Genomic DNA, 18,806 nt, shown 5'->3' with positions numbered 1-18,806 from the left:
CCATCGCTCGCAGCGTCGGGGCTTTAATATCACGCCCACGTGTCGCAGCAAAGCTGTACATGCGCCTCGCCATCACATGAAGAGCACGCGAGGAGTTCCAATGCCGGTTCATTTCCGCTTCTTGTTACGCTGTTGAGAAAACGCTTTGGCCAAGATCGTCCATGCGTTATATTGAGTGTCAGAGTTAAACGCAATCCGCGCCTCCTCTCTTCCCACAGCATCGAGATCAACGACCGCGTCGGCATGCACGAAAGGGCACGCTCGCATCTCCATATACGTATACTCGATCCTATAGCATACTAGATCCTCCAGCGCGATATGATCCCCGTCCTCCACGCAACGTGGACGACCCTTGGATATTCGATTGGCAAGGGTATCAAGTCTCGGAGGATTGGCGCCGGGTTCAAGGTGTGACATTCATCGACCATGAGCGGCAACGCGACCATCGGTACGTCTCCGCCTGCTCTTACTACCTACGCGCGGAGCTGACGCGCTGGCAGTGCCCGTGATCCACCTCGAGTTCCACTACAAGCAGTTCGACACCTTCCTCGCCGTCGGCTATGCGATCGCAACGCTGCTTGCGTTCTGGGTGCTCTGCTGCCACATGAGCGGGTCGGCGCGAGACCCGGGCACGACGGGCTTCTTCACGCTCATGTCGCTCGCCGCGCTCGTGCGCTCCGTGTGGTATGCAACACCCTACAGCGTGCACGTCTCGGGCTACGTGCCGCAGCGCGTCTACATCTTCGACGACGGCTGGTACATGCTCTTCATCTCCGAGATCGCCGAGATGGCCGGCACGTACATCTTGTACGCGGTCTTCATCCTCATGGTGGTCTTCTGGGCCGACATCCTGCATGGGTTGGACATCTCTCGTAGATCAGGCGCTTGATGCGTTGTGTGTAGGGCGTTTGATCGGCAGGACGCGCCGACGTACCCCATGCGCGTGTTTGCGACGCTCTGCTTTCTCCTCGGCATCGCAGTCTCGACGGGCTTTGCGCTCTTTGGCTGCAACCGGATCGACTCGCTCTGGCTGCTCATGTACAACGACATCGTCGTCGTCGTGCTCTCGCTCGTGACGTTTGTGTTTGTTGCGATCTTCGCCTGCCGCATGCGCACGGTACTCATCGCGATCCTCGAGGTGAGCCAGGTTGAGACGACCGCGCGCATCCAAACGGTCACGCGCACGGGCTTCATCTGCTGCCTCTTCCTGCTTTTGAATGCGTGCTTTGCGCTCGTGATGACGTACCACATGTACGAGCTCCAGTTCGATGCGTCGATCCCGACAGGTTCGACGCAGTGGTTCCTCTTCATCATGGCCAAGCACCTCATGGAGATCTTCGTGCTCTACTTCCTCCTCTGGACGCTCTGGAGCACGTCGCCGCCGGACGAGCCGCACATGTCGGGCAAGTCCCAAGCCGACCGCCGCCAGTACGAGAAGATCCCAGAGCTCGAAGACCAGGCGCAAAAGACGCTCTCGACGACGACCAACGGATCCGGCCGGCATTACCACGAGAATTGTTAGCCCAAGATTCCGTAAATGCGCGTGTGATTGGCTCCTCTGTGTGGGACATGTACGAAAGCCACCAATCAGACGCGTCCGAATGACGTGGCAACGCGACACGATGCCGCAGCGGGCATGGACTACGGGCGTGTCGTTCGTGGACGGGCCTTGGAGACAGCAGAGGATTGATGATGCAAACATACTATATATTTCTACGAGGATTTCTTATTTACGCGTGGTCGTCGGTCAAATCGTCGTTGAGGTTGACGTGGAGCTCCTTGGCGACTTGCAGCATGTCCTTGTCGCCGCGGCCACTGACGTTGATAACGATGACCTTGCCCGGGCCGAGTTCGGCGGCCAGCTTGAGACCGTACGAAATCGCGTGGGAGCTCTCGAGGGCGGGGATAATGCCTTCCTGCTTGCAGCAGATTTGGAAGCCTTCCAGCGCCTCCTTGTCTGTGATGCTGACGTACGTGGCGCGGCCCGAGTCCTTGAGGAAGGCGTGCTCGGGCCCGACGCCAGCGTAGTCGAGACCCGCCGACACACTGTGCGTCTCGATGACCTGCCCGGCGTCGTCTTGCATGACGTACGTCTTGGTGCCGTGGAGGACACCGACGCGGCCGCCGACAATCGTCGACGAGTGGCGACCCGTGTCGACGCCTTCGCCGCCGGCCTCGACGCCGTAGATAGCCACGTCGTTGTCCTTGGCGAACGGGTGGAACATACCGATGGCGTTGCTGCCGCCACCGACGCACGCCACAATCGCATCCGGGAGGCGCCCGATCTCTTCATTGAGCTGCGCCTTGATTTCGCGGCCGATGATCGTCTGGAAGTCACGCACGATGGTCGGGAACGGGTGCGGGCCGATCGCAGACCCAATGATGTAGTGCGTCGAGTCGACGTTGGCGACCCAGTCGCGCAGCGCTTCGTTCACGGCGTCCTTGAGCGTCATGGAGCCCGACTTGACAGCTACGACTTTGGCGCCGAGCATCTTCATGCGAAAGACGTTGAGGGATTGGCGCTATAATCCATGATAACGATGAGGACGACGACAGAGGCAGAGAGGACGCTAGTACCTGCGTGTCTTCGTAGCCCATGTACACGGTGCAGTCCAGGTCCAGGAGCGCACACGCCGTCGCGGTCGCCACACCATGCTGCCCCGCGCCAGTCTCGGCGATGATGCGGCGCTTCCCGAGGCGTCTCGCCAACACGGCCTGGCCGATCGCGTTGTTGATCTTGTGCGCGCCCGTGTGCGCGAGGTCTTCGCGCTTGAGGTAGATGTCGGCGCCGCCGGCGAGCGCAGTCAGCCGCTTCGCGAGGTACAGCGGCGTCGGGCGGCCAATGTAGTCGCGGCCGAGCTTCTCGAGCTCTTCGCGGAACGACGGGTCCTGCGTCGCCTTGACGTACTCGTCGATGAGCTGGTGGTGGGCCGCGATGAGCGTCTCGGCCACGTAGCAGCCGCCAAACTGGCCAAAGTACGCGTTGAGCTCCTCCTTGCTGTTGTAGATCGGCGGCGCGTTCGAGACGGCGAGGTACTTGGTGGGCGTCGACATGGTGCTGGCCGAAGATTTTGGATTGTGCGCTTGCCTCTGCCACGCCGCTGGATCGTCCGGATACGGATACCAACGCAACAGCCAATCGAAGACGCGCGTGCGTGAATGCGCATTGCAGCACGTGTTCCTGAGGTTGCGTGGCACGCGGGGAAGTTTCCGCGGCGCCGCCGATGCGCAATCCGGCGCCAGCGCCAGCATGATGCCGGAAGGTCCCCGAAGCCGGCCTCGACAATGTACCGGAAGATAACGGAAGCGGCTGTTCAAGCGATGCGAGTCTGCTGGGCGACGTGGGCAATGCTGCATCTTGTCGCCGCCTCTGTGTTAAGGACCGGACTGGTAGTGCAGTTATGGAGTACTAGGGCCCCATGCGTCGTCGATCGTGACGTGCTTTGATTATCGCATAGGATACTACTGCATCTAGAGCAAGAGTCCAAGTCCGGATTGGAGCGTCGCACTCGAGCTGGTAGTTCTGTGTAGCTTCCGACGATAACAAGGGAGCTGTTGTTCGTTCACCCATGCTCTCCACGGCTACAAGTGGCGTGGAACGATGCTGGCCGAAGCGTTTTTGGTCGGGTTGGACTGGAGCCTCGGAACAACGACGTCGACGTCTTCGTACTATGCGCGGTCCAGGGTTGCTTGACTCCATCTCGCTTCGTGCAGAAGCCCTCATCCTGTAGGATGACGTACAGCATCAACACCCAAAGTATAGCGTCCCAACGCTTTGGAGGCAGTTTGCCAGCCACCACATTCTGCGCAAGTGCACAAACACGATAGCTCTCGAGCCACGCTGCCCTCGTAGTTCGATCTGACTGGAATACATGGGATCCCGTACATCCTCTGATAAGTTTGGTCTCCAACAAGAGGGCTCCATTTGCATTCTCTACGGCAATTATAACGAGGTTTATATACAGGACAGCCTCGTCACCACGTTCACGGGTGGCTCCAACGCGACGGCACGGAGGTAGGCTCGGACGTATTGGAGTTGCTGCTAGACGAGCCTTCCTTCGGCCCCCAAACGGAATCGTGCGGCGCGGTCGCGTTCTTCGACGCGTCGGTCGACGAGCTGTTCGTCGGGACCACAAAGATATGCCCAGCGACCTCCTGGGTCGTTGTCGACGCAGACGTAGGCGCTGGTGTCTTTGTTGTCGGCTTGGGCGTCTCTGTCGTCGGCTTGGGCGTCTCTGTCGTCGGCTTGGGCGTCTCAGTCGTCGGCTTCGGGGTTTCGGTTGTCGGCTTGGGCGTGACAGTCGTTGGCTTGGGCGTCTCTGTCGTGGGCTTGGGCGTCACTGTTGTTACTGTCGGGGTGGTATGCACCGGCGCATCGGTCTTGGCAGCAGGCAATACGATGATCGAGGACGAATTAGATGATACACTAGGCGTGGGCGCCACAGTCGTCGGCTTGGTCGTCGACGGGGCAGCAGTCGACGGGGTTGACGTCACCACATCCGAGAGCGTCGGCGCATGCGTCGGTGCGTGCGTCGGGACCGTCGTCGGGGGGAGAGACACAAAGCCGTGGGTTGCGTTCGAGGACACGTTGCCCTCCAGAAGCGTCGGGCTGGTCGTGTTGTCATTCTTGGCCCCCGTGACCGTCGCCCAGGCTTTCGACACCTGGTCCGGGTTGAGGACGGCGACGACAACCCCTGACGTCACGAGCAGCGTCGCAAGCACTGCGAGGAGCTTGCGCCCATGGCCGCCACCGGCCTTTTCGTACTTTTCTTTCTTGTTTTCCTTTTCGACAGGCGCGTCCTTGCCAATGAGCTCGGCGTCGCTCTTGGTCGAGCTCTTGGTGCTCGCGAGCTCAATGTCGTCGATGCCGGCGTCATCGTCCGCCGTGTTCTTCTCCGAGGCCTTGAGCAGCTCCGAGTCCTCGAAGACGTCCTTGGCGCCGGCCACAGGTGTCATCGCCGGGCCCGTCGTAAAGGCGGCGGGCGTCTCGATCGGCTCCGGTCGCATCATCGTCACTGCGCGAATCAGGTCCGTCCTTTGAAAATAAGCCAAGTATCCGGACCACATTGCACTTGCGACACGCCGCTTGTTTATTGAAGATACGAAATCAGTATACAAATCACAAGTACAAGGATGGAAATGGCAATTAAAATAGTGGACAAGCCGAACCGGTTCGGGAGAGATTGTGTTTGCCCTTTTGTTTTAAACACTGTACATTTGTATGTTTTAAACACTGTATCTTTGGCCGTGTTGACGTGGCGCCCGATGACGACTGAGGCATGGGATATGATGGCGGGCAGGGTGTACCGATACCAAGATGGGCTTGTTGGTGGTGCTGCTGGAAGGATCGCCAATGGAAGGGAATATGGTACTTCTCGATGCTCTGGCAAAGCGAGCGGAATGACTATGTACTGCACGCACGCACCCAACTCTAGCATTTGGCCTTGAGCTTTGGACACAACCCATCAATCTAACCTCAAGCAATCATGGGTTGGGCCAGCTTCTGTGTCGTAGCAAGCGGTGGCCGTGGTGCGAGGAGTACATGCGAACCAAGCACACTCAACCCATGTTTTGCCATGGACCCAAGACTAGTGTCGTTGGAGCGCTCGTGCGCGTCCGTGTTGACGATCCACAATGTTGGGAGCTTCCCGCGCTCGTTCCATGGTACGTTGGACGCTTGTCAAGCCCTCGGTGTGCGCTTCTATACATCTACGTACCCATTTAAAGCCTGCGGGGTTTCGCAGCTAGCTGATGTTGCAGGCCTTGATACCCCCCTGTATGGCAGTCTTCTGATTCCGGTCGCTGAAGTGACTCAAGAACAGGATGGAAGAGCCAGACGAGTGCACGTCCAGACGTGTGCACGTTCCGCTCTCACGGTGTTGCATTGAAACTCGCGTGTCGAACGTGTATAAAACACAATGCAGGTAGCCAATCAGAAAGAGGCAATTGACTGGTCATAAACTTTGAAAAAGCGCCAAGTCCGTGCCAAACGCGATCTGCTGCAGCATGTCGGACATCTTGAACACAATCGTGGCCGCCCAGGCGCCGCCGTCGAACCAGTGGGAGTACTTTGAGCTCGGCGTGAAGCTCACGCTTGCGCGATGGACGGCGCTCCGCATGGCAATGGAAGGCGAGTGGGGCGGCGGCGACATGAAGCGCAAGTGCGAGATCCTCCTCGAGGAAATCCTCCACCTCTTCAAGTACCAGAAGCAAGTGCTCTTTGACGACTTGGCTGTCAACATCGAAGACTACATCGAGAGCGAGTTTGGCCTCGTGTGCGAAGATGGCAGCGTCGACGAAGTGGCCAAGGTGCTCTGTGCGTGCGCCGAAGAGTGCAAGCAGGGTCAGATCGAGCGCATCCGCCAGCTCAAGGAGCAGTTTGAAACCTCGACGTTTGCGATTGATCTGAAGCGCGCCAAGATCCAGCAAGAGCAAGAGTTTCTCCAGCGCGCGGCCATGGTCGCCGAGAATGGCGGCGAAATGGAAGTCGACGACACACCGGCGGTCGACGAAGACGGCTTCCAAACGATTCGTCGCTCGACGCGCAAGAAGGTCCAGCCCAAGTTTTACGATCCTGCTGTGCAGTTCCCCGGTGCCCAGTAAGCCCCAACAATGTATCTATATACTCGTCGTATGCGATCTCTTCTCTACCCATTTTGTACACACTTTGCCTGCGCAACGTGCTCTCACACTATACCCAGGTGCACATACCAGTAATGTTTACCTCCATGAGAGGCGCCATTGCGCGTAGACCTTCACAGCGCTGGCGGCGGCCAGCCGCGCTTGCTCGTCACACTATTTACCGTAGATCCCACGAATGTATTCGTACACGTACAATGTAAGCCAATGTACGTCTCTCTCAGTCTGTAATACTACAGGATGGAATTGAACGTACGGAATTGTACGGCCCTGTGATTACCGGAGGCAATATTTTGGCTGGCCAACACTGCGAGACCAACCAACTCGAGCATTCCTTCGTAAATAGCGATGTCGCTTGTCCGTGCCTTCCAAGCCCTCCGCGTGGCGGCGCCCGTCCGCGCCTTCTCGGCGGCGGCTTCGCTGCCCGCCAACCTTGTCTTGGCCCAGGAGAAGCCCAAGCCGGAGCCCCGCTTCGTGACCCGCGAGCCGCTGACCTTTGACGCGGCTGGCAACGTGCAGGCCAAGCTCCTTTCGTTCACGGACGGCTCGGAAGTGGGCACGCTCGCGTTGAACCGCAGGTAGAGAAACATGGACGGGCTCAAGGCCTCTTAGACCAGTGACGTAGCGTCTTTGGCGCCCCGATTCGCAAGGACATCTTGCACCGCGTCGTCAAGTGGCAATTGGCCAACCGCCGGTCGGGCAACCACAAGACCAAGACCCGCTCGGAAGTGAGCGGCTCGACGCGCAAGGCGTGGGCACAGAAGGGCTCGGGCCGCGCTCGTGTCGGCAACATCCGGTACGTCAGCCTTCCGAGTATCGTGGCCTCATGCGCGAGCCTTGACTAGCCCGCCGCAGTGGCGAGGTGGTTACCGCGCCCACGGCCCCGTCGTGCGCGACCACTCGTACAGCTTGCCCAAGAAGGGTACGTCACTTTTTCCTTCATAAAGCTCTTCCAACTCATCAACGCGTCCAGTCCGTGCCATGGGCCTCCGCGTTGCGCTCTCGACCAAGCTCGCCGAAGGCAAGTTGGCGATCGTCAAGGAGCTCGACGTCGAGGTGCGAAGCAGGCATCTTGCAACGCTTGGCGACTTAGAGATTTCTGCGTAGACGGAGAAGACCAAGTCCATGAAGGCGTTGTTGGAAGCCAAGGGCTGGGACGATGCGCTCTTCGTGGACGGTGCGGAGGCGCCCAAGAACTTTGTGCTTGCAACGCGCAACCTTGCGCGCGTCGACGTCCTCCGCGAGCACCAGGTCAACGTGTACTCGATCTTGCACAAGGACATCCTCGTCCTCTCGGAGAAGACGGTCAAGTACCTCGAGGAGCGCTTGGCCGTCGAGTAAGAAGCCGACGACCACGGACTCGAGCTCGTAGTAGAAGAAGTAGATAACGCAACCGGACTCTTGTGTTCTTAGTTAGTAGCTCTCTCTCGGAGCTCGATTGTAGTAGCCCGGAACGACGTTCTCCTGGTTGGGCACACCGTACGCCGTTGGGTGGTCGCGACGACTTGGCGTCGCGGCAGCAGGTTTCGCCTCGCCCGAGAGCTGCGACACGGTCTGCTTGAGCTTGACGATGTGCTTGACCGCTTGCTTGAAGTCGTCACGAAGGGCTGCTTGTGCATTGGTGAGCGCGTGCAGGCTCTACTCAGCAGAAATGAGCGTCCGAGTCAGTTCCAAGCACAGTAGGTAGGACCTCGTGGAGCCCCTGGATGACTTGCTCTTGCTGCACGCGCGCCTCGCGTTCGCGCTGCAGTTCTTGCTGGAGCTATTACACATGTCGGACTTCATGCAAGGCGGGACAATCTAAAAACCTGCTCGACGAGGACCAACACGTGGCGAGTGGAGTCTCTCGCGTCGAGCTGCGTCGTGTCCATTGTGTTGTCGCCGAGATACGTGCCCTCGTAGGCAGCATGCGGAGGAGGCGGCTCGTTCGCGGCGTCGGCCACCGCGCTCTCGTCGAATTCGTTGGCTTGGAGCTCGAGGGACACGAGCATTTGGTCCATGCGGTCGATCTCGCGCTGCAGCTCTTGCTTCTGGAGATCACCTGAGAGCGCCGGCATAGGCGGGCGACGCAAGTGGTGCTGGAAGGTATCTCGTTGCTGCGGCGGCGCCGTCATGGCGCGCTGCGTGGCTGGTGCGGGCATGGCGCGCCGCGGCAGCTCGGTCGGGATTTTGGTCAGCATCTGAATCTTCTTCTTCAAGAGCTGGTCCTGGTTGAGCTGGTACGATGCTGCATCAGTGAGGTACGCATTCCACTCGGGCCGGCGGCGCGCCGGCGCTCTTGTCGCTGTCTTGGTTGGCTTCCGCTGCGCCTTCATCGCCGCTCGCAATTGGCACGAGTCGATCAACAGGCTGTTTGGCAGGGACATGAATTTATTCCCTTATTCAAGTAGCTTTGTGGGACATGGTAGAGGTATTGCTGCTGGCCTTACCGGTAAGCTCGCAACATTGATATCCAGGAAGCCTTGCAAGCAGTACGTTATCCCAGCGCCCGCACCTGGACCTCGATGCCTTAAGGTATTCTGTCAAGGGCAACAGGTCCATCTAAGCCGACCGAAAGCGAGCAATTTCGACATCCGTGACGCGACAAAGTGGCAACGCGACATGTACTTGGATACGGCAATTTCTTCATTTCTGATTGGCTCTGAACGCCATAAACGTCGCAGAAAGGCAACGTATCAAGTCGTATGCTCTCTAACGGCGCGTAAAATTAGCTTGGGCGTCCCGCACAAGTCATCCCAGACGCGAGACGACGATGGCAGCGTCGGTGGGTCCGACGAGGCACGACATCGATCTCGACATACCGCTGACGTGGCGCAAGGTGCTGCTCACGATCTGCTCGTACCTGCTCTTCTTCACCGACATTCCGCGGAGCGGGCTGGGCTTCGCCACGCTCCCTGACGGCTACGTGTCGGCGACCGAGACCATCTACACGGACTTTGGCCCGTACCACTACCCCATCATCGCCATGGAACGCCTGCCCAACGGTACTGCCTTCTTGGAGATCCTTGCTGAGTCATGCATGTACTAGGCTCGATCGTGGCTTCGTCGTCGACGGCCAAAGTCTGGAGCTACAAGTTTGATACTTGCTCGGTGGGTCTGCGCACGGTCGTCACCTCGCGCAACATCACGAGCTGGTATACATGTCCTACTTGCTGCTCGGCACCGGTTGACGGATGTTCTAGGAACCCTTGCTATCTGTACGCGACCGAGTGCCCGGCGACGACCGTCAACCCTCGAACCCTCTTTCATATGCTCAACGACGTCGTTTTGAGCATCGCGCAAGCGCCGACAGCCGCGTGGCGCATCAACTACCTCTTCGCCGACAGCATCAACGACTTCTTCTCGTTCGGGCCGTTCAAGGAGCGCGACTGGCGCAGTGTGATGACGCACTACGTGCCATCGCCACGAACTCGCATCTGCGACCCGTCGAGTCCGTCACGGCCGTGCTTTTGTGGCCAGTCGTGGACCAACTTTGGCGCACTCGGTACACAACTCGCTCGCAATCGGTACCACTCAAGTCTGGTTGCTGTAGGCGTCAAGGGTATCGGTTGGATCGTCGATGACATTCAGAGCAAGATGCGAACGCAGGAAGGCCGCATCGACGCACGGACGCAGCGGGTCGATATGGCGATCGTCGAGTCTTTTGACGACTTCCGCGCGTGGGGCGGCGGCGTCGCCAAGGCGTACGCGAGCCCGTTCGACGTCGTGACGCTCCTCCGCGTGCAAAACTGCTCGAACGTCATGACGCGCGCCAACTGCTCGACAGTGTACCTGGCGGACTACCGGTACGAAGGCGGCGTCGGGCGCACCAACACCATGTACTGGTATGGCATTGCCCACGGCCTCCGCCTCGCCGGCCAGATCTACAACATCATTCGCGCGTGTACTCTCCTCTTTGGATGTTACTATGCACGGTGTGCGGAAGTCAAGTACCTCCATGCGTCGCTGCGCCAGCGGCTGCTCGCGGCGCTCTGCACGTGCCTCCGCATTCCGGCCCAAGTCGTCATCTACGGCAGCTGGCTGCCCGTGCTCCTCTTCGCAACCGCGCACTTGATCGACTCGCCCTTCTTGTACTTTACGATCTACATGGACCTCGGCACGCTCAATGGATCGACGCGGTTTGTGCCGAGTCAGATTTACAGCTTTTGGGTCCTCCTTACGTGCCATATGCGCAACGTGTGGGTGCTCAGCCTTGCGACCAAAGGCATTTTGCTCGCGGTGGACCGCCACCGCGGCCAGACGATCCTCGGGTTTCGCGGCTACCTCCTCCCGTGCGTCTCGTTCCTCTCGGTGCTCTTTGAGACGCGGCTGATTGCGCTACGCAATACGCACATCGTTGGCATCATGCCCTCGCACCCGAGCCGCACGACGTTCTTTCTGCGCGAGCTGCACACGATCCCGAGCAATTTCAAGTTTTGGGGCGTCTACTCGGACCTTAAAAACCTCTTCATCTCGTGGTGCGCCGTCTACTTGGTCGTGGGCGGTCTCCTCGGGCAGCCGCTGAGCTTCCAGACGACCGTGCCGTACTCGGTCTTGCGCTTTGGCAGCCGGAGCATGTTTAGCACGTCGTGGCACGCTGTCGCGCGCTACGGCTCGTTGTACCATAGCCGCGTCCAGTCCCATGGGCGCGTCTCGGCGGCGCGCCAGTCGCAAAATGCGCTCTTGCACATCACGTGGATGACCGACCCGCTGCAGTACCTCCTTCTGCTCTGGACGCAGCCCGTCGTGTTTGTCTACCGCGTCGCGCCGTCCAACCACATCATTTACCACGCGCTGCCGCGGCGAGAGCTGCACCGACTGCACGACGACGTCGAGCACCTCGACTGCGTCGGTCAAGAGCTGCTCATGAAACTGCCTTGGCAGGAACGCATCTACTGTCAATGAGTCTGAAACCGACTGCACGAACGAGACAGGCGGTTGCTGCGATGGGCGGCGACATGGACGCCGACATCAAGCTGCCGTGGAGTCGCGTCTGCCTCGCGGTCATCTCGTACGGCCTCTTCTTCACCGACATTCCGCGCAGCGGCCTCGGGTTCCCGACGCTTCCGAGCGGCTTCCGCAGCATCACCGAGTCGCACTACTCGAGCTTTGGGCCCTACGCCTATCCGATCCTTGGCGTCACCAAAACAAATAATGGTGCGGACTTGGCCGCGTGCTTCTGAGAGCTTACATGCTCTAGGGGCCTACATCGGATCGCGTCCATTCGCCAAGGTCTGGAGCTACAAGTTTGATACGTGCTCGGTGGGTCTCCGCACTGTCGTCGCATCGCTCGACGTCGCTGGCTGGTACGACGAGACGCAAGCTTCTTGACGCGGCAGGATGGAACTTGATATAGGGACCCGTGCCTCGTGTACCAAGCCGACTGCAACACGACGCAGCTTAGCCCCGAGAGCGTCTTTCGAATGCTCGACAACGTTGTCTCCGCCGTCGTCGCCGCGCCGTCGCTCACGTGGCGCGTCATCTACTACTACTACGACATCATCAACGACCTCTTTGCGTTCGGCACGTTCCAGGAACGCGACTGGCGCACGGTGCGGACGCACTACGTTCCGTCGCCGGACGTTGACGTGTGCGACCCCACGTCCCCGACGCGGCCCTTCTTTTGCGAGCAGCTCTGGACCGACTTTGGCGCACTCGGTAGACGCTTCCAAGCCCGCTTCTTTCTCACACGGCGTTGCTTAGGCGACGTCAGCACGGGTCGCATTCCAGACGACATTCGATCGCGATTCCAGGCCCAAGTCAACGCCTCCGACGCGCTCCGCCAGCGCGTCGAGCTGGTCCTCCTCGAAGCCATTGACGACATTCGGCCGTGGGGCGGCGGCTTCACAAAGTCGTATACGTCGGCGTACGATGTTGTTGCGCTCCTTCGCGTCCAAAACTGCTCCTCGTCCTCTCTCGACTGCGAGACCGTCTTTGTCTCCGACTACCGCTACGAAGGGGGGTTTGCCAAGACAAATACGATGCGGTACTATGGCGTCACCCACATTTTACGGCTTTTTGGCCAAACGTACAACATTTGCCGGGCGCTGACGCTCTTTCTCGGGTGCTACCTCGCGCGGGCGGCCGAACCAAAGTACGCAGACGCGTCTCTTCTTCGGCGACTACTGTGTGCGACGCGAACCTTTCTGCGCATCCCGGCGCAGGTTGTGATCCACGGCAGCTGGCTGCCCGTTGCTGCGTTTGTGGTGGCGCATCTTATTGACTCGCCGCTCTTGTACTACTGCATCTTTATGCAGCTCGGTCCGCTCAACGGCGCGACGCGCTTTACCCCCGACCAGATTTACAGCTTTTGGGTCCTCCTTACGTGTCATATGCGCAACGTGTGGGTGCTCAGCCTTGCGACCAAGTGCATTTTGCTCGCGGTGGACCAGCGTCGGCGACAGACGATTCTCGGGTTTCGCGGCTACCTCCTTCCGTGCGTCTCGTTCCTCTCGATCTTCTTTGAGCTCCGCTTGACGTCGCTTCGGCGCACGGACCTCTTGTCGGTCGTGGACGCCGTGCCGAGCGTGCCATTGACGCTACTCCGCGAGTTGCATACGATCCCGAGCAATTACCGCTACTGGGGCGCGTTCTCGGACATCAAAAACCTCTTTCTGTCGTGGAGTGCGGTCTACATTGTCTTTGGCGGCCTCTTCCGGCGCCGCCTCGGGTTCCGAACCACCGTGCCGTTCACACTCTTGCGCTACTGCAATCGAAGCATGTTTAGTACGTCCTGGAACGCCCTCGCCCCCGAGAGCACGGCCGTCACGCCCCTCGGCGACCTCAGCAGCACGCGCCATTCGCTCAACGCACTCATGCACATCACGTGGATGACCGACCCTCTGCAGTACATGATGCTGCGCTGGAACCAGCCAGTCGTGTACGTCTACCGCCGCAAAGCGACGGGCACGCGACTGTACCACCCGCTCTCGCCGCGAGAGCTCGCGCGCCAAGACGCGGCACTGAGCGAATCGGTTGACGTGATGGGCCAAGTGTTTCTGATGGAGCTGCCGTGGGCCGACCGTATCTACTGTTACTAGCTCCAGCTCGGCGATGGCTCGTAGCAGCGGTGCACGACGGCCGCAAGCAGCCAACTTGCTCGCCGCATTGCGCAGCCACACGCGACCGTGTCGGCCTTGGGCGTGATGGCATGCTCCACAAGCCGTGACCGCCCTCGGTGCGTACTTTCCATGGCAATATTGGTGGGTTCAACTGGCGTGGTAGGCGGGACGACTCGGTGGTCCCATGGTCCTCATGCCCAAGGTCGTCCATACTCGGTCAGGACAACAATGACGAGACTCGATTGCAGTGGGACTCGTGCCGCGCGTTTTGATTGGCCGCTAAAAATAGCGTGGAAAGGCGGTCGTTCCAGGGCAAACTCAAAACGAACGACATGGGCCTGGACGCGGACGTACCGCTGACGTGGCACCGCGTCCTTCTCGCGTGCTCGTCGTATGTGCTCTTCTTCACCGACATTCCGCGCAGCGGGTTTGGCTTCAAGACGCTGCCAAAGGGCTACCATGCGGCCACCGAGACGCTCTACGCCAACTTTGGCCCGTACAGCTACCCCATCATGACCATGACCAAGCAAGCCGACGGTACCAGCCTGCTCCTGACACCGTCCTGGAACGCGGCGATGTAGGCTCGGTCACGGGGTCGGTCCCGCTCGCCAAAGTCTGGAGCTACAAGTTTGATACGTGTTCGCTGGGGCTTCGCACGGTTGTCTCGCAGCGCAACGTCTCTGGCTGGTGAGACCAACGACACCAGGCGAGTGGCTATACATGCCATTGTAGGGACCCTTGTTTACTGTACGCCTCCGAGTGCACCGGCGACATGCTTTTGCCAGGCGAGGTCTTCATTATGCTCGAGAACGTTGCCCGAACGATCCAGCACATGCCGTCGCAGTCGTGGCGCATTTACTTCAACTTTGTCGACATCATCAACGACATGTTTGCGTTCGGAACGTTCAAGGAACGCGACTGGCGCACGCTGCGGACACACTACATTCCGTCGCCGGACGTCAACGTTTGTGCTGTGGACTATGCGACACGACCATACTTTTGTGAGCAGCCGTGGACCGACTTTGGCGCGCTGGGTACTACAATACCGCATCCTTCGACTGGGAACACGTAATCATGCGCCACGTGGTTCGTAGGTGTTCCTGGCATGACGAGCATTGTCGACGACATCCAGCGACGCATGGCACTCGCCGCCAACGCGAGCGACGCACGCACGCAGCGCGTGGACATGGCCTTTGTTGAGGCCATTGACGACCTTCGCCCGTGGGACGGCGGTCTCGCGCGCACGTCTCTGAGTCCGTTTGACGTGATTACGCTGCTGCGTGTTCAGAATTGCTCCGACCCGGCCCGTGCCTTGAACTGTTCGACCGTGGAGCTCACCGACCACCGGTACGAAGGCGGCTTTGGGAGCACCGACACGCTCCGGTACTACAAGCTGCTCTTTTACCTCCGGCTGTTCGGGCAACTCTACAACATTGGCCGCGCCATCGCGCTCTTCGTCGGGTGCTACGCCGCGCGGGCGGTTGAAGCTTCCTACAAGAACGCGTCGCTGCAGCGAAGGCTCTATGCAGCGCTGACCATGTACCTGCGCATTCCAGCCCAAGTCGTCATCTACGGCAGCTGGTTTCCCGTACTCCTCTTCGCGACGGCGCATTTGATCGACGCGCCGTTTCTGTACTTTACGATCTTTATCGACCTCGCGACAATCAACGGGACGTACTACCTTGACGCGGAGAAGGTCTACACGTTCTCGATCTTGCTCACGTGTCACATGCGCAACGTGTGGCTTCTGAGCCTCGTTACCAAAGGCATGTTGCTCCTCATGGACCCGCGGCATCCGCATGGCATCCTCGGCGTGCGCGGCTACCTCCTCCCGCTCGTCTCGTTCTTTTCGATTCTGTTTGAGATTCGATTGAAGGCCCTGCGCAACACGGAGCTCTTGCATGTTCTGCCGTCGGTGCCAAGTGCGTCGACGCAGCTTCTCCGGGGTCTGCACTCGGTGCCGAGCAACTACCGGTATTGGGGTGTCTACTCGGACGTCAAGACGCTCTCTCTCTCGTTTGTGGCGATTTTCATTCTCGGGCGTCTCTTGCTCCGACTCGCACTGACGTTCCAGACGGACGTCCCGTACACGCTGCTTCGGTACTGCAACCGCACCATGTTCAGCACGGCTTGGCACGCGCCGTTGGACGGACTTCGATCCACGTCGCTACATCGCGTGCACACGCAAGCCGACCTCGCATCACAGCGGTGCTCGCGCAACCGCCTCATGCACGTGACGTGGATGACCGACCCGATCCAGTACCTCTGTCTCCTTTGGAACCAGCCCATCGTGTACGTTTACAAGTCCAAAACATCCGCCGCGCGCGTCCACCACGTCTTCTCGCCGCGCGAACTGCAGACAAAGGACCCGACGCTGCACGCGACGCTCGACTGCGTCGGCGAAGCCCTCCTCCTCGACCTGCCGTGGGCCCAGCGCATCCAGTGCTACTAGCCGCCGGTATCTGAAACCGGATGAAACCGTTGCGCGAGAAAGTGCACTTTCAAAACCACAGCGGAAACCGGGATACATGCGACGGCTCCAGCGCACCCGGCGCGGCCCCAGCGTCAGCGACCTCGATAGCGACGTGCCGCTGACGTGGTCCAAGGTGCTTTTGGCGCTCACGTCCTACTGTCTCTTCTTCACCGACATACCCCGCAGCGGATATGGCTTCAAGGACCTCCCGGCAACGTACTTTGCGACAACCGAGACGCTGTATGCCAACTTTGGCCCGTACGCGTACCCAATCATCGCCATCGAGCGACACATCAACGGTACTCCCACTCCTTCGCAGTCCATCAGCCGCATGTTGAAGTATCGCATCAGGATCCATCGAGAGCTCGAGTCCATTCGCCAACGTCTGGAGCTACAAGTTTGATACGTGCTCGGTGGGTCTCCGCACGGTCGTCGCAGCGCTCGACGTCGGCGGCTGGTACGCACAATGCAAGGTCACCATCCGATCGATCGACAGTTGCGAGATAGGCACGACTGCTTTGCGTACACCCGTCCTTGTCCGCGCAGCATTTTGCACCCGCTCGAGCTGCTTACGATGCTCGACAACGTTGTCACTGCGGTGCAAGCCCACGGCGATGGCTCGTGGCGCGTCAGCTACTTCTTTGTCGATATCATCAACGATATTTTTGCCTTTGGGGGCATCAAGGAGCGCGACTGGCGACGAGTGCAGACACACTACGTAACATCGTCGACCGCCGACCTCTGCGACCCGACGCGAGATCAAGCGGCGCTCTTTTGTGAGCAGCCGTGGACCGACTTTGAGTCGTTTGGTAAGCGATTTATGGCTCGGCTCGCTTGACTCTGATGACGTGCCAGGCGGCGTCGCCCTTCGCCTCATGCCCGCGATCCAAGCACAACTACAAGCGGCCGAGCGCCGAGTTGACCTCACGACGCAGCGCGTGGACATGGCGATCGTCGTTGGCAGCGACGATCTCCGTCCGTGGGCCGGCGGCTTTGCCAAAAGCTACCTGAGTGCCTTTGATGTCGTGACACTTCTCCGTATTCAAAATTGTTCGGACGTGCTTCTTCGCGTCAACTGCTCGACCGTGTACCTTGCCGACTACCGGTACGAAGGCGGCCTCGGGCGCACCAACACGCGCTCGTACTACCGGCTCACGGCTTGCCTGCGCACGTTCGGTCAGTTCTACAACATTAGCCGGACGATGGCGCTTATCTTTGGGTGCTACGTCGCGCGGCGACACGAGCGCAAGTACCGCAGAGCACCGCTGCTCCGCACGCTCTATGCGGCGCTCACCCTGTGGCTCCGCATTCCAGCCCAAGTCGTCATCTACGGCAGCTGGCTACCCGTGCTCCTCTTTGCGTTGGCGCATTTGATTGACGCACCGTTTCTGTACTTTACGATCTACATGCAACTCGGCACCCTCAACGGGACTTTTTCCCTGGACGAGCGCAAGGTGTACGACTTGATCGTTTTGCTCACGTGCCACATGCGCAACGTCTGGGTGCTCAGCCTTTGCGTCAAGGCGCTGCTCGTACTCGGTCGCCGCGACCGCGACCGCCAAGCGCTGTATGGCTTTCGCGGCTACCTCCTTCCGCTCGTCTCGTTCCTCTCGATGGCCTTTGAAGTGCGCCTCATTGCGCTCCGCGACACGAGTCTCCTGCACGTTCGCCGCGTCGTTCCAAGCTCCAAGGTGGCGCTGATCCGCGAATTCCACGCGCTGCCGACCAACTACCGGTACTGGGGCGTTGGCTCGGACGTGAAAAACCTCGTGCTATCGTGGCTGCTCGTCTATCTGAGCTCGCGGCTCCTGCCGACGACCCCGCGACTGGCGTACGCCACGACGATGCCGTTTACGCTGCTGCGGTTTTGCCACCGGAGTATGTTTACGACGGCGTGGTCCGCGTCGGCGCGAGAGACGTCGGCATATTTGAATAAAGTCCACGCGCAGATCCAGGTCGACCCGCATCGGCGGTCGTTGTTCAAGCTCATGCACATTACGTGGATGACCGACCCGCTGCAGTACGTGACGCTGCGTCTGACGCGCCCAATCGTATGCGTCTACCGCATGCGCGTCACGGGCGCATTGCTGCACCATGCGCTACCGCCGTGCGAGCTGCTGCAGCTCGACGCGTGTTTGCTTGAGCGCGTCGAGTGGGTCGGCGAGGTCGACCTCTTGGACCTGCCATGGCACGAGCGTATTCGCTGCTATTAGTTGATAGATCCCTAATTTAACACTATTTATTTAGACCAACCGACGCAAGATGGTGTCCCTTGGTCGCGACCTCTTGCGAAGCGAGGCGCAGGCGAGTGTGCTGGCGTCGCACCAGGTGCAGATACCAGTACCAGTACAGTAGATCGCACGCAAGCACGATGTAGCGTCTCTCCGATGAAATGTTGAGGCATATGTGGCGGCGCTTCGAAGCGCGACATACCGCCTCGAGCCGCACGCAACACTGAGAAGCATCGCCGCTGGATGTACGACACGCAGAGAGGACCTGTAGCTAGGACCGGTGTGGCATGAAGAGCCCGCAACTGTCCTTGTGAACACGGCTTTGCAAGACATGTAGCGATGGCCTTGAGAAGATCCGCCAGCAGAGATGTCTGCTGTGCATCAGTAGAGAGCTTACGACGCTCTTCCTACCGCCGCGAGCGC

General features: G+C 59.6%; 10 protein-coding genes across 10 annotated transcripts; 7 read left to right on the top strand and 3 right to left on the bottom strand.

Annotated features, from left to right (window-relative positions):
- Window positions 1-414: 414 nt before the first annotated feature.
- On the top strand, window positions 415-1,593 carry SPRG_02250 (hypothetical protein). Its single transcript, XM_012340799.1, has 3 exons — window positions 415-448; window positions 501-858; window positions 904-1,593. Exons 1-3 carry the CDS (start codon window positions 427-429, stop codon window positions 1,520-1,522), a joined length of 999 nt encoding a protein of 332 aa, XP_012196189.1. The 5' UTR covers window positions 415-426; the 3' UTR covers window positions 1,523-1,593.
- Window positions 1,594-1,686: 93 nt separating this feature from the next.
- On the bottom strand, window positions 1,687-3,073 carry SPRG_02249 (tryptophan synthase). Its single transcript, XM_012340798.1, has 2 exons — window positions 2,578-3,073; window positions 1,687-2,522 (listed from the first exon to the last, which is right to left on the bottom strand). Exons 1-2 carry the CDS (start codon window positions 3,052-3,054, stop codon window positions 1,731-1,733), a joined length of 1,269 nt encoding a protein of 422 aa, XP_012196188.1. The 5' UTR covers window positions 3,055-3,073; the 3' UTR covers window positions 1,687-1,730.
- An 822-nt stretch (window positions 3,074-3,895) lies between these two features.
- Window positions 3,896-5,033, bottom strand: SPRG_02248 (hypothetical protein). The gene has a single exon (XM_012340797.1). The coding sequence runs from the start codon at window positions 5,008-5,010 to the stop codon at window positions 3,985-3,987; it is 1,026 nt and encodes a 341-aa protein (XP_012196187.1). The 5' UTR covers window positions 5,011-5,033; the 3' UTR covers window positions 3,896-3,984.
- Window positions 5,034-5,950: 917 nt separating this feature from the next.
- Window positions 5,951-6,660, top strand: SPRG_02247 (hypothetical protein). Its single transcript, XM_012340796.1, has one exon. The coding sequence runs from the start codon at window positions 6,007-6,009 to the stop codon at window positions 6,601-6,603; it is 597 nt and encodes a 198-aa protein (XP_012196186.1). The 5' UTR covers window positions 5,951-6,006; the 3' UTR covers window positions 6,604-6,660.
- A 286-nt stretch (window positions 6,661-6,946) lies between these two features.
- SPRG_02246 (hypothetical protein) lies at window positions 6,947-8,051 on the top strand. Its single transcript, XM_012340795.1, has 5 exons — window positions 6,947-7,217; window positions 7,265-7,435; window positions 7,485-7,561; window positions 7,613-7,695; window positions 7,747-8,051. The coding sequence occupies exons 1-5, from the start codon at window positions 6,988-6,990 to the stop codon at window positions 7,978-7,980; spliced, it is 795 nt and encodes a 264-aa protein (XP_012196185.1). The 5' UTR covers window positions 6,947-6,987; the 3' UTR covers window positions 7,981-8,051.
- SPRG_02245 (hypothetical protein) lies at window positions 8,032-8,976 on the bottom strand. The gene is made up of 3 exons (XM_012340794.1): window positions 8,448-8,976; window positions 8,330-8,401; window positions 8,032-8,277 (listed from the first exon to the last, which is right to left on the bottom strand). The coding sequence occupies exons 1-3, from the start codon at window positions 8,952-8,954 to the stop codon at window positions 8,053-8,055; spliced, it is 804 nt and encodes a 267-aa protein (XP_012196184.1). The 5' UTR covers window positions 8,955-8,976; the 3' UTR covers window positions 8,032-8,052.
- A 415-nt stretch (window positions 8,977-9,391) lies between these two features.
- SPRG_02244 (hypothetical protein) lies at window positions 9,392-11,523 on the top strand (the record flags this gene model as incomplete). Its single annotated transcript, XM_012340793.1, has 4 exons — window positions 9,392-9,623; window positions 9,668-9,773; window positions 9,822-10,123; window positions 10,172-11,523. 4 exons carry the CDS (start codon window positions 9,392-9,394, stop codon window positions 11,521-11,523), a joined length of 1,992 nt encoding a protein of 663 aa, XP_012196183.1.
- Window positions 11,524-11,564: 41 nt separating this feature from the next.
- Window positions 11,565-13,658, top strand: SPRG_02243 (hypothetical protein; the record flags this gene model as incomplete). Its single annotated transcript, XM_012340792.1, has 4 exons — window positions 11,565-11,775; window positions 11,819-11,924; window positions 11,975-12,276; window positions 12,322-13,658. 4 exons carry the CDS (start codon window positions 11,565-11,567, stop codon window positions 13,656-13,658), a joined length of 1,956 nt encoding a protein of 651 aa, XP_012196182.1.
- Window positions 13,659-13,979: 321 nt separating this feature from the next.
- SPRG_02242 (hypothetical protein) lies at window positions 13,980-16,131 on the top strand (the record flags this gene model as incomplete). Its single annotated transcript, XM_012340791.1, has 4 exons — window positions 13,980-14,216; window positions 14,261-14,366; window positions 14,412-14,713; window positions 14,774-16,131. Exons 1-4 carry the CDS (start codon window positions 14,012-14,014, stop codon window positions 16,129-16,131), a joined length of 1,971 nt encoding a protein of 656 aa, XP_012196181.1. The 5' UTR covers window positions 13,980-14,011.
- Window positions 16,132-16,207: 76 nt separating this feature from the next.
- SPRG_02241 (hypothetical protein) lies at window positions 16,208-18,365 on the top strand (the record flags this gene model as incomplete). Its single annotated transcript, XM_012340790.1, has 4 exons — window positions 16,208-16,451; window positions 16,504-16,609; window positions 16,660-16,961; window positions 17,008-18,365. 4 exons carry the CDS (start codon window positions 16,208-16,210, stop codon window positions 18,363-18,365), a joined length of 2,010 nt encoding a protein of 669 aa, XP_012196180.1.
- Between the last annotated feature and the right edge of the window lie 441 nt (window positions 18,366-18,806).

This window comes from Saprolegnia parasitica, assembly GCF_000151545.1.
Source record: "Saprolegnia parasitica CBS 223.65 unplaced genomic scaffold supercont2.5, whole genome shotgun sequence".
NCBI classification, from domain to species: domain Eukaryota; phylum Oomycota; class Saprolegniomycetes; order Saprolegniales; family Saprolegniaceae; genus Saprolegnia; species Saprolegnia parasitica.
Note: the sequence above shows the minus strand (reverse complement) of the source record. Positions and strands in the feature narration are given on the sequence as shown.

Bases quoted from the DNA above. Each gene is read 5' to 3' on its own strand.
- SPRG_02250 (XM_012340799.1), top strand. From the start codon at position 427: ATGAGCGGCAACGCGACCATCG. The intron at 449-500 runs GTACGTCTCCGC...ACGCGCTGGCAG, and splicing joins GAGCGGCAACGCGACCATCG to TGCCCGTGATCCACCTCGAG. The intron at 859-903 runs GTTGGACATCTC...CGTTGTGTGTAG, and splicing joins TGGGCCGACATCCTGCATGG to GGCGTTTGATCGGCAGGACG.
- SPRG_02249 (XM_012340798.1), bottom strand. From the start codon at position 3,054: ATGTCGACGCCCACCAAGTACCTCGCCGTCTCGAACGCGCCGCCGATC. The intron at 2,523-2,577 runs GTACTAGCGTCC...CATGGATTATAG, and splicing joins TGGGCTACGAAGACACGCAG to CGCCAATCCCTCAACGTCTT.
- SPRG_02248 (XM_012340797.1), bottom strand. From the start codon at position 5,010: ATGATGCGACCGGAGCCGATCGAGACGCCCGCCGCCTTTACGACGGGC.
- SPRG_02247 (XM_012340796.1), top strand. From the start codon at position 6,007: ATGTCGGACATCTTGAACACAATCGTGGCCGCCCAGGCGCCGCCGTCG.
- SPRG_02246 (XM_012340795.1), top strand. From the start codon at position 6,988: ATGTCGCTTGTCCGTGCCTTCCAAGCCCTCCGCGTGGCGGCGCCCGTC. The intron at 7,218-7,264 runs GTAGAGAAACAT...CCAGTGACGTAG, and splicing joins ACGCTCGCGTTGAACCGCAG to CGTCTTTGGCGCCCCGATTC. The intron at 7,696-7,746 runs GTGCGAAGCAGG...ATTTCTGCGTAG, and splicing joins TCAAGGAGCTCGACGTCGAG to ACGGAGAAGACCAAGTCCAT.
- SPRG_02245 (XM_012340794.1), bottom strand. From the start codon at position 8,954: ATGAAGGCGCAGCGGAAGCCAACCAAGACAGCGACAAGAGCGCCGGCG. The intron at 8,402-8,447 runs GTTTTTAGATTG...CATGTGTAATAG, and splicing joins TGTTGGTCCTCGTCGAGCAG to CTCCAGCAAGAACTGCAGCG. The intron at 8,278-8,329 runs GTCCTACCTACT...TCTGCTGAGTAG, and splicing joins TCATCCAGGGGCTCCACGAG to AGCCTGCACGCGCTCACCAA.